Source organism: Onychomys torridus, chromosome 8 (genome assembly GCF_903995425.1).
Source record: "Onychomys torridus chromosome 8, mOncTor1.1, whole genome shotgun sequence".
NCBI classification, from domain to species: domain Eukaryota; kingdom Metazoa; phylum Chordata; class Mammalia; order Rodentia; family Cricetidae; genus Onychomys; species Onychomys torridus.
The window spans coordinates 43,011,450-43,023,192 of record NC_050450.1 but is presented as its reverse complement, the minus strand read 5'-3'; the positions used below and the strand labels follow the sequence as shown (position 1 = coordinate 43,023,192).

The following is an 11,743-nucleotide window of genomic DNA, read 5'->3' as shown; positions in this document are numbered from 1 at the left end:
CTCTTATGTGAGTGTTCTGTTTAAGCTTTCTGGGTTTTTGTGTTTTGAGATGTGTGGGATGTTTCAGCTAGATGCCAGGTTTTTGATCAAGTGAATCCAAAACAGAGAGCCCTTACCCAGTAAGTGGTCCAAATGAGAGACTAATACCCCCATCAACGCTGGGAAAACTGGCTCCACCAAGATCTGGCCTGCTGGGGGAGGATAAATGTACTTGCTAGTTTTTTGTTTTGTTTTCTGAGACAGGGTTTCTCTGTAGCTTTGGAGCCTGTCCTGGACTAGCTCTGTAGACCAGGCTGGCCTTGAACTCACAGAGATCCACCTGCCTCTGCCTCCTGAGTGCTGGGATTACAGGCGTGCACCACCACTGCCCGGCTATACTTTATACTTGCTAGTTTTTAAAGACACCTTGACTGCTCAAAAGTTTCTCCAGGAACTGGTCCCCTAATTTAGCTCCCTCCTAGCAATGGGCTCCAACAATTGTCTGGCTTTCATAGCCAAAACCTCACAATTAATAGTTAAAGCTTTAGACATAGATTAAAAGCTTCATTGTGCTTATGGACCTCAGAGTCTGGCCAGGTAAAAAGAATAAACAAGACACTAAAAAAAAACAAAAAAACAAACAAACAAACAAAAAAACAAAAAAAACCCAAACAAACAAACAAAAAAACCCTTTTAACAAAGAATGGATAGGCCTTCCTCCTTTGCTTTGTTTTGGGCCACTGCACCCCATATAGGGAGGGATTTATCCCCCTATGAAATTATATTTGGAAGACCTCCCTCACTGCTGAGAGAACAGCGTTGACATAACTCTCTACCCATTACTTCCTCATCACTACAGGCACTCCAGTCCTCCGCAAATGCTGTTCATTGTGCTATCTGAGAGACCTAGCTGACTTCCAGGTCCACCACCAGGTTCCCTGGTTCCAGTCCAGTGACACTGTCTGGGTCAGGCAGGTGTCCAAAGGGGCACTAAAACCAACTTGGAAAGGACTCTGCATGGTGATTCTCTCCACTCCTATGGGTGTGAAGGTAGCTGACATTACACCATGGATTCACCACACCCAGGTCAGGAAAGCAGAAGCCACAATTGCTGCCAAGTGGACTGTCCCCAGACTATATGGACCCATTGAAATTAAGATTTCATTGGCTCCCAGGCCCTTCCACTCTCTGCCTTCTACCTACTCCTGAGACTTGTGTTTGTTATAAATCCATGGTTATGGTCCAGCCCCCACTACCCTCAGGCATGGCCTAGAAACTGAGGAAGACAGACACAGGGAAGGCCCAGAATTTCTGACAAACTTCAGTGAAGCAAGAAATTTGAAGGACTGTCTTGCCTTGTATTGGCCGAGTTCATCAGTTGTTTTCATCTGTGTCCTACAGAATATCTGGCAGACTCTTCTGTGAAGCAGGAATTTTGTAGGATTGTTCTGCCTTGTTTTGGCAAGTTCAACATTCTTTTTCCAGTGTGTCCTGCATGTCCAGTCTGCAGAGCACATTGTCAGCAGTCAAAGGTAAGAGCAGTTTCTTTGCCCAGTAGCTAACCTTGCCACAATGAAAGCAAACTCCATATGGAGTTTCTTCAATGCTCACCATCACCATGAAATAAATTGGCACTGCCAGCAGCAGATGTGTCTCATTGTCAAGAAAAAATTTAGGCTAACAAAATACTTTAAATGTCATATTTTATAGGTCTTTGAAGTGTTTGAAGACCATTTATCTATCCAAGATATACCTATTTAACCTAGAAAACATATCTAATATGATACAGTTTTACTATAGATTTACTAACCTCATTACTTATTTATACATTGCATTTTTGTTTGTTTGTGAAGACAGGATTTCTCTGTATAACAGCCCTGGCTGTCCTGGAACTCACAGAGATCCACTTGCCTCTGCCTCCCAAGTGCTGGGATTAAAGGCATGAGCATCACGCCCAGCCTATACATTGCATTTTAAAAAGAACTACATAAGCACAATACCCTAAATGAGTAGAAACATACATATAGTGTAACAAAAATAACTTTAAATTTGTATCAATATACCAAAGTCCATGCCAATGCAAAATATCTGAGACTTTTTTTTTTTTTTGGTCTTTGTTTTTTTTTTTTCTGAGACAGGGTTTCTTTGTTGTAGTTTTGGTGCCTCTCCTGGAGCTTGTTCTGTAGATCAGGCTGGCCTTGAATTCACAGAGATCCACCTGGTTCTGCCTCCTGAGTGCTGGGATTAAAGGCATGTGTCACCACCACCCAGCCAGGCAGAAACTCTCTCTCTCTCTCTCTTTTTTTTTTTTTTTTTTTTTAAGATTTAAGTATTTATTATGTATACAGCATGTATGACTGCAGGCCAGAAGAGGGCACCAGATCTCATTACAGATGGTTGTGAGTCACCATGTGGGTGCTGGGAATTGAACTCAGGACCTCTGGAAGAGCCGTCAGTGCTCTTAACCTCTGAGCCATCTCTCCAGCCCCAGGCAGAAACTCTTAAAGGGGCTGTATCCTCTTTTTTCTTCAAGCTTTCTCAGACCCTATGGAAATTTGAGCACCATATTTGTATGCCAAAATGTTTTTGGTTGTTTTTTGCTCTTTTGGAGGGCCCGCCACCCAGCTCCCAAATAAATCACTCACAGAGGCTAATTCTTAATTATAAATGCCTAGCCTTAGCTTGGCTTGTTTCTAGCCAGCTTTTCTTAACTTTAAATTATCCCATCTACCTTTTACCTCTGTGCTTTTTCCTGTTCTTACTTTTTTATATCTTACTTTCATTCTTTTTTTTTTTAAGCTGAGGATCAAACCCAGGGCCTTGCGCTTGCTAGGCAAGCGCTCTACCACTGAGCTACATCCCCAACCCTTACTTTCATTCTACTCCATGGCTGGCTGGGTGGCTGAGTGGCTGGCCCCTAGCATTCTCCTCTCCTTGTTCTCTTGCTCTTTCTTCTCCTCTCAGATTTCTCCTTCTATTTCTCCTCTCTGCCAGTCAGCCATGCCTATTTCTCTCTCCTGCCTTGCTATTGGCTGTTCAGCTCTTTATTAGACCATCAGATATTTTAGACAGGCACAGTAACACAGCTTCACAGAGTTAAACAAATGCAACATAAACAAAAGTAACACACCACATCTTAAAAGTAATATTCTACAGCACCTGGGTTTTAAATTGGATAAATTGAGCTAATTATTTAGAATTCTGATCTTGTCACTGTGAAGACTTCAGTAATAAGAAATTAATTTGGTGGCACACACCTTAATCCCAGCACTTAAGTGAAGGCAGCAGGACCAGAGGTTTCAGCTATGTAGTTGAAAGCCAACTCCACCTGAGATCTCTCAAAAAAAAAAACAAAAACAACAACAACAAAAAAGCTAGGTATGATGGTACATGCTTCTAATCCCTGCACTTAGGAAGTGGAAGCAGAAGGATCAGAAGTTCAAGGTCATTCTTGACTATTTAAGCTTGTAGCCAGCCTGGGCTCCATGAGACCCTGTCACAAAACACAATTTCAGCAATACTAGGAGCAATAATAAAAGCTGAGTATGGTGATGCATGCCTGTAATCCCAACACTCTCAGGTCAAGAGGCAGGATCTAGAGTTCAAGGGTAGGGCTGGAGAGATGGCTCAGAGGTTAAGAGCGCTGCCTGTTCTTCCAGGGGTCCTGAGTTCAATTCCTAGCAACCACATGGTGGCTCCCAACCAGCTACAGTGAAATCTGGTGCCCTCTTCTGGCCTGCAGGTATACATACAGGAGGAATGCTGTATAAAAAAACTAAAAAAAAAAAAAAAAAAAAAAACCAAACTAGAGTTCAAGGCTAGCCTGGGTCACATGGTGGGAAAACAACATAAAGGGGCTGGAAAGATGGCACAGTGTGTTGTTATAGAACATGTTGCATAACAACTTGTGTTTAAATCCCCAGTGCTCACGTGAGACCAGCTGTGGCCTCTTATGCTTGTAACCAGAGCAGTAAATGGTAGAGATGAGAGGATCTCTGGGGCTTGCTCTAGATAGGGAGATCCTGTCCCAAGGAATTAAGGCAGAGTTAATACCTGATGTCCTCCTCAGGCCTCCATGCATGTGCACAGGTGTCTGCACCCCCCCACACACACCCATGCATATAAACTACACACTCACACACACACAACCTGAATAACAAAGCAGCTAGGCCAGGTGTGGCTGTGTATGCCTTTAATCCCAACACTCAGGAGGCAGTGACAGTCATTATCTCTGAGTTTGAAGCCAGCCTGGTCTACACAGGGCAGGCTAGGTTTATTGTAGGATAGTTGTACACTATGTGACAATGTATTACTGTAATTAGTTTAATAAAGAGCTGAATAGCCAATAGCTAGGCAGGTGGTATAGTCTGGACTTCAGACAGAGAGAAAGGAAGTAGGAGATGAATCTAGGCATTCCGGAGATGCCAACAAGAAAATGGAGGGAGTCGGACATACAGAATGGAAGGTGAAAAAGTCACAAGGCAAGACATAGATTAATATAAATGGGTTAATTTAAGTTATAAGAGCTACTGGGACAAGCCTAAGCTAAGGCTGAGCTTTCATATTAATAAGTCTTGTGTTGTTATTTGTGAGCTGGTGGCCAACAACAAAGCTTGCTACATAGGCTACATAGTGACTTGCTGTCTTAAAAATCGTTAACATCTGCCAGAAGACTTCCCCAGCTCTTTATCTTGGTGTACCCCTCATATGTTCCTATAATAACTGCATTTGGAAGCCCCAAGCCATGCCTTTATTTGGCACATGAGTACACATGATTACTGAGTTAGTCCACTCCTTTGCTGTTTTTCACAGGTTCTGAAAACTCCACTCCCTTAATGTTCACTGGGTTTTCCTTGCCTTCATCCCCAACCAGTCCAATTAGCCAGTCTCCACTCTTTACCAGTCCATCTCACCTTTCAGTGAGGATCAGAACAGAATTCCACTAAGTTTTCTGTCAGTTACCTTCCTGAAATAATCCTTAATGGATGACCCACAGGTTAACTCAGGGAATAAGCAGGAATAAAGACAAGTTATACGGAAAAACCACCAGCAGAGCAGAGCCAGGGAGCCAGTGTGCAAGACACCCTGCTGCCACTGGACACAGGAACCGGCCTGCGCTGTTTTCTTCCCTGGCGTTCAACACTGGATCCAAGGGTTGGCAACACAGACAATCATTGTGCCTGCCAACTTGAAGCTGCTGCCACGGACACCAGAATGAAGTGTCCACTGTCCTTGTTCCTCTGTCATTAGTTTCAGATTTAAAATCCCAGATAAGTGCATCTGATTGGCAGAGCCTGTGTCAAGGGCTTGTATCCCAGCTGGCAGAGCAGCAACGGTTCTCACTGGTCTCTTCAGTTCAGCTTTTTTGGGGGCAAGGACTCTCAAATAGGAGGGGTGTTCAGAACCTGCAAGTGCCCCTTACATTTACGCTGCTCTAGGCAGAAGCTCCACGGTGTAACAGGTACACGCTTGGTTTTGTAGCAAAACTGTTAGTTTCTTTCCTATTAATGCAACGGTGGCAAAGAATGCTTGCTGCTCTTGCAGAGGGCAAGAGTTGGGTTCCCAGCACCCACGTAACTTGTAACTCCAGCTCTAGAGGTATCAACGCCAATGTAATTTGCTCACAGGGACATTACCACTAGCTGTTGGCAGGTCTGTTCTCAACACAGGCCTCTCCAGTAGGCTGCTTGAAGTTCCTCAGCCATAGACACTGGCTTCCCCATAAAGCCAGTGTCATAATCTGTTCACAATCGTCTGGTACCATAACTGGTTGGCTCTTAATAGCAACTTTTCTCATAGTTCAGTACCTGGTAAGGGCCCACTCCTTGGTTCACAGATAGTCTTTTTTTTTTTTCTTTTAATAAATTATTTTTATTTTATGTATATTGGTGTTTTGCCTGTATGAGGGTATCAGGTCCCCTCATACATACAGACAGTTGTGAGCTGCCATGTGGATGCTGGGAATTGAACCCGGGTCCTCTGGAAGAGCAGTTAGTGTTCTTAACTGCTGGACCATCTCTCCAGCCCTGATGCTGTCTTGTCAATTGTCCTCACATGGCAAAGGAGCTGTTAAGCCTTTCGTTAAGCCAGAATCTGGAGTCATTTCTCTCAATCACCTAACAAAGGCCCTTCCTCCCTACAACATCATAGCAGAGGTAAGGAAATTGTTGGGACGTAAATGTTCATCTAGGGCAGAAAGCCATTCCAGAGAACATGGTATAAGCCAGATCACCCTTTAAGACCTAACCTCAGTTCTCACACTTCCTTCTGCCATACTGCTAGTCTCATAGGCCAGACAAGAGGGGGATTCTCGTGGGTTATCCTGGAGACTGGCTGCAACATGAAGTGTGGGTGTCTGTCCCAGGAAAACCCGCAGGCAGGAGGGTCGCCTATGTGTTCGAGGCCAGCCTTGTCTACATAGTGAGTTTCACGCTAGCCAGGGCTACATAGATCTGTCTCAAAAAGAGAGAGGGGGAGGGAAGGAGGGAGGGAGAGAAAAAGATAGAAAAGGGTGTGTGATAAAATAATCTCCTGATTTAATAATTTAGCTTAACAGGATATTTGTAATTTATCCAAGACCAGTTACACTACTCTACCATAATGTTCAAATGCCAGGGCCTCTTTGGGAAGAAAATGCCAAGAAACTTGGATTGTGGATCTTTTTTTTTTTTTTTGAGACAGGGCCTCACTTTGTAGACCAGGCTGGCCTGGAAATCCCAGAGATCCACCTGCCTCTGTTTCCTGAGTGCTGGGATTAAAGCTGTGGGCCGTAGTGGTAATCTCTTGCTTGGCTTGTTGAAGCCCTGAGTCTGATCCAGCAACACACACACACACACGAACATCCTCTATCATGGACCTACCCTCTTTGTTCATCACACACAATTCCAGAACAACAAACACACTCAGAGACATGCAACAATGTCTTTTATTAGGCACAGGATTTTAAATGATCTCTTCAATTTCTCCATACACAGGCAAAACTAAGTGTGCTGTTTAACATACTGGAGCTTGCCGACTGAATCACTACCTAGAGAAGGGAAAATTATCCCCAACCTGCTTAGCCAGGAGGCCAATTCATCTGCCGACCCCCGAGAACATGGAGATGAATATGGTAGACAGACTGTCCCCCATCTGCACCTTCATTCACCACCATCCGATAACCCCGGTTTAGGCCCAGATCCGCAGCACATTTCTTGCCAACAATCATTAAATGTCCTAGAAGCTAGAAAAGAACAAAGAGTTTCTTAAATACAGGAAATGTACACTTCTGTCCATTAAGTAACAGTCAAGCTGGTATCAAAAAACAACAAAACAACAAGAAAATCAGTGAATTAGTGAAGTAGAGTGTGTCAGAAATTACTTACACCCTCGTCGTCATCTTGTGCTTCAGAAATCTGGGATATATGCTTCTTGGGTATCACCAGGAAATGTGTTGGCGCTTGAGGGGAAATGTCATGAAAAGCAAGACACTAGGGGAGAGAAACAGAAGCTTTAGGATGCCACTCACTCGACTAAAGCATACTCTCTGACAAGTATTAAGCATGAGTCAGATGCTAGGAAAACAGACATGTACATAATGCACATGGCCTCACAATCCTTTTCATGACATTTTAGAGTTTTAAGAGAAGATGGACTCTCAGCAGAGATGTAGTTATTAAAGGTCAGACATATTATGAATTATGAAAGTAACATGTGAAGGGTGGGGAGGATGATGACCACAAAAAAAAGGATTTAGACTGAGATTAAGGAAAATCATTCTGAGACAGTGACACTGAATCTGTGACTTAATGTATGTGATGGTTTGAATAAGTTTAGCCCCACAGGCTCATATATTTGAATGCTTAGTCATCTGGGAGTGATCACCGGTCTCTTTCTCTCTCCAGGCTTCCCACCAGGATAACGGACTAAACTCTGAAACTGTAAGCAAGCTCCCAATTAAATGTTTTCTTTTATACGAGCTGCCTTGGCCATGGTGTCTCTTCACAGTAACAGTTATGAGGAAAATGGATGAGCAAAATTTAGTCCTCTCAACCTTGCCTGGCTGATCCCATTCAAGTCCTCTGGCTCAAGTCACACTGTCCAAAGTTCTCTATCTTCAGGGCCTGCTATTCCCCCTATAATCCTCTTTGTACTCTCCTTTTAAAAAAGATTTTGAGGGCTGGAGAGATGGCTCAGCAGTTAAGAGCATTGACTGCCCTTCCAGAGGACCCGGGTTCAATTCCCAGCACCCACATGGCAGCTCTCAACTGTCTGTAACTCCAGTTCCAGGGGATCCAACACCCATGGCAAAACATCAATGCACATAAAACATAAATAAATGAATGAATGAATGAATGAATGAATGAATGAGTGGTTTCCAGGCCAGCTAAGTCTAAAAAGTTCTAGGACAGCCAGGGCTGTTACACAGAGAAACCCTGTCTCTAAAAACAAAAATTATTTCTTTTTATGTAGATGAAGATTTCTGCCTGCGTGTATGGATGTGGACCATGTTCATGCCTTGCCCATGGAGGCCAGAAGAGGATGTTGGATCCCCTGGAACTGGAGTAGGACAGTTGTGAGCCACCTGATGTGGGTACTGGGAATCAAGCAGGTCTTAACCACTGAGTCATCTCTCCAGCCCCTCTCTTAACCCCAACTTTTGTCTAATTTAAAATGCTATACATTTAACTTGGAAAACTACAAATCCCTCCCTCCCTAGCATGTTAATTTCATTTGTGTGTGTATGTGCATGAACATAGAAATGAACATGTAGGTGTGTAACCTATGCACACAACCATCCTGTATTGCTTTCCACCTACTGCCTAGAGACAGGCTCTCTTATTAAACTTAATGTTTTGGTAATGTGACTAGGCTGGCTGGCCAGCCACCAGGCAGCTCCAGGACTTTGCCAGTCTCTGCTTCCAAACTGTAGTCATAGGCATATGCAGCTATGCCCAGCTTTTTACATGGATGCCGGGGATTTGAACTCAAGTCCTCATACTTTCAGAGTAAGTACTTAGCCACTGAACCATCTCCTCCGCCTCCATCTTTATTCTTTGGGAAACAAACCTGATTCCCTTCCCCCTCCCACCTTTTCCAGTCATGATTATGCAATTTCCTGTTTGTTTTTTCACTTTGCAGGTACTGGGTTTTTTTGTTTTGTTTTGAATCTCTTGCTCCCTTCCTAACAGAATCCAGCCATACTTATATGGTTAGGGAGTAATTTTACTTGATATACTCTATAAAATGTGGCATCATTTAGAATGCTTCTGTCAGTTATACTTAAGTTCAGTCATTATTTCAAAGATCATTTATCAAAACAACTGCAAATTATGGTTGTTTGTTTTGGGTTTGTTTCTAAAAGATGGGGTCCCTGTGTAGCCCAGGCTGGAGCTTGAACTGATACTCTTGCTTCTACCTCCCCAAATGGAAGAATCACAGGGTATTGGTTTTTTTGTTTACAGCTTTTTCTTTCTTTCTTTTCAAGTATTTTTGCTTTGTTTTTTGAGGTATGGTCTTACCCTGAAATACAGGCTGGCCTGTAACTCCTGGCTCAGCCTTCTAGATGCTGGGATTACAGGACAGTCTACAACAAATGCAATTTAAATAAAACTCACCTCAAGGAATACATTTGGGGTAATGTCTCCAGTCTATGTGAACATTACCAGTAGCATTAAATGCTTCCTCACATTGCGTATTTCTTAGAGAATTTAACAAACCACTCACAAACTTTCTAGTCAATGGGCCAAGCTCCTACCCTGCTGTGAGAGGAAAGCCAAACACAGAACCGCTTAGGGAATGATTTACAAAACTGGTCTTCAGTGTCCACTGCGACTTTGAGCCGCACCATAAAGGTTTTCCCCGTTCAGGAGGGCATGGTGGGCCGCCTGCAATCCCAGCATCTGGGAGGTGGAGGCGGGAGGATCAGGGTTGAAGGCAGCCCCAGTTTCTCAGCGAGTTCGGGGTCAGCCTGGGGTATTTGAAGTCGATTTAAAGCACACACACACACACACCCTAAAGCAATGTTTTTGAAAGGTCGAGGGGCCGGTTCCAGTCTCCAGGGGACGGACGGACACACACGGACACACACGCACGCGCACACGCGCATACACACACAAGCAATGTTTTTGAAAGGTCGAGGGGCCGGTTCCAGTCTGCAGGGGGCAACGTCTGCCGCGCAAACGGGGAGCGGAAGGAGGGCGAATCCCCGGTCACCTCGCAGAGCGGGGACCGCCGCGCGCGGGAGATGGCGGAGATTGCGCCGGGGGCACGATCGGGTTTCTCGCGGGCCAGATTGACACCAGCGAGGTGGGTGGGTGGCGGCCGCCGGCCCCGGTGGGCGTCTCTCCCACGGGTCGTCGCCTCCCGGGGCCACCGCCCGCACCTCACCCGGGCCGCGACACGCGGCGGGCCGAGCGGCCGATAACGCGTAACCCGAGCGCAGGCACGCGCCGCAGGGCCACGCGGGCGCAGGGCCAGGGCCAGGCGGGCCGCGCCCCGTCTCCGGCCCGCAGCTCCTCGGGGAACGCCGGCGTGTGGCGGCGCGGCCGCAAGCCTACCCGGTCGTCCTCGAAGATGATCTTGGCGGGGATTTCTTTGCGGATGATCTTGCCGAAGATCGTGTCGCCGCCGGGCTGGGCCACCTGAGCCTTGGCAATCTCGTCAGCCATCGCCGCCGCCGCCGCTCGCCGCTCGCCGTCCTTCCCGCGCCCGCGGCCACGGTGGGGAGAGGAACCGCGGGAGCGAGCGTGCGCGCGGGGACCGCCGGCTCGCGCCCGGTCGGCTGGCGCATGCGCGCTGGCGCCGGTGCCGCGGGCTGCGGCGAGCCGGGGAGGGGAAGGGGCGGAGGAGCGCCCTTCCTTTGCCCGTGCGTGCACCTCTGCAGGGAAATCTGATTTGCCAGCTCCGGGAGGCGGCTCTGTTTGGTAGAGCGTTTGCCAAGCACGCACGGAGTTCTAGGTTTGATTTCCCCAGTGCCTCTCGAGCCGGGACAGGTGCTGCAAGCCTGCAATCCTCGAGTTTGAGAGAGAGATGTAGGCAGCAGGATGTTAGTTCAGTTCATCCTTCGCAACTAGTGAGCAACTAGTGAGTTTGAGGCCACCCGTCTCATAGCAGGCTGCTCTCTGACTAAAATGGTGCTGGTCACGTTTGCTGGCTGAGAAACCTTAGCGTTTCTTTTTCTCCCCCACCCCCCCCCCCCCTTTTTTTTTTTAGATATGTATAGGAGTATTTTTGTCAGTATGTATATGAATGCACCACGTCCAGTGCCTGGGATTTCTTGGAACTGGAGTTAAGGTGGTTGTGAACCATGTGGGTGGAGGGAACTGAAACCTGGTTCTCTACCGGAGTGGCAAAACCTCTTCACCCTGATCATTTAGACCCTCTGATGTTTGAGGTCTTGGCTAGAGCTGGGAAGTCTTGCTTGCATCAGGTGCTTTGTTTTGTTTTGCTTTTTGCTGTGTATGGCTGTGGTTCTCAGTCTTAACTACATACTAAAAATCCCTTGGGGGCCCTTTCAGCATCTCTGGCCACACTCCAGATAATTAAGTCCAAATCCAGAGAATGAGACCTACCTACCCAGGTGGCAGTTGTTTGTAAGCCTCTAGGGCTGTCTTCCCAGCAGTAATCAACTTCAGGTAAGATGCTTCACCTGGAAGGAGCAAAGCCTTCCTTGGCCGCACCTCCACCCCCCTCCCCTCTATCCCTACTTTGTCCTCTTTGGTTCTTTGAGTCTGTTTCCTTCTTGTGGGGACCTCCATTCACAACATTTCGTAGACAACACCAG

The 11,743-nt window shown here is 46.2% G+C and overlaps 1 protein-coding gene across 1 annotated transcript; it reads right to left on the bottom strand.

Annotated features, from left to right (window-relative positions):
* Positions 1-6,886: 6,886 nt before the first annotated feature.
* Positions 6,887-10,749, bottom strand: Hint1 (histidine triad nucleotide binding protein 1). The gene is made up of 3 exons (XM_036197693.1): positions 10,518-10,749; positions 7,344-7,448; positions 6,887-7,201 (listed from the first exon to the last, which is right to left on the bottom strand). Exons 1-3 carry the CDS (start codon positions 10,626-10,628, stop codon positions 7,037-7,039), a joined length of 381 nt encoding a protein of 126 aa, XP_036053586.1. The 5' UTR covers positions 10,629-10,749; the 3' UTR covers positions 6,887-7,036.
* Between the last annotated feature and the right edge of the window lie 994 nt (positions 10,750-11,743).

Bases quoted from the DNA above. Each gene is read 5' to 3' on its own strand.
- Hint1 (XM_036197693.1), bottom strand. From the start codon at position 10,628: ATGGCTGACGAGATTGCCAAGGCTCAGGTGGCCCAGCCCGGCGGCGAC. The intron at 7,449-10,517 runs GTAGGCTTGCGG...TCTCTCCCCTAG, and splicing joins TCATCTTCGAGGACGACCGG to TGTCTTGCTTTTCATGACAT. The intron at 7,202-7,343 runs GTAAGTAATTTC...GTTCTTTTCTAG, and splicing joins CACAAGATGACGACGAGGGT to CTTCTAGGACATTTAATGAT.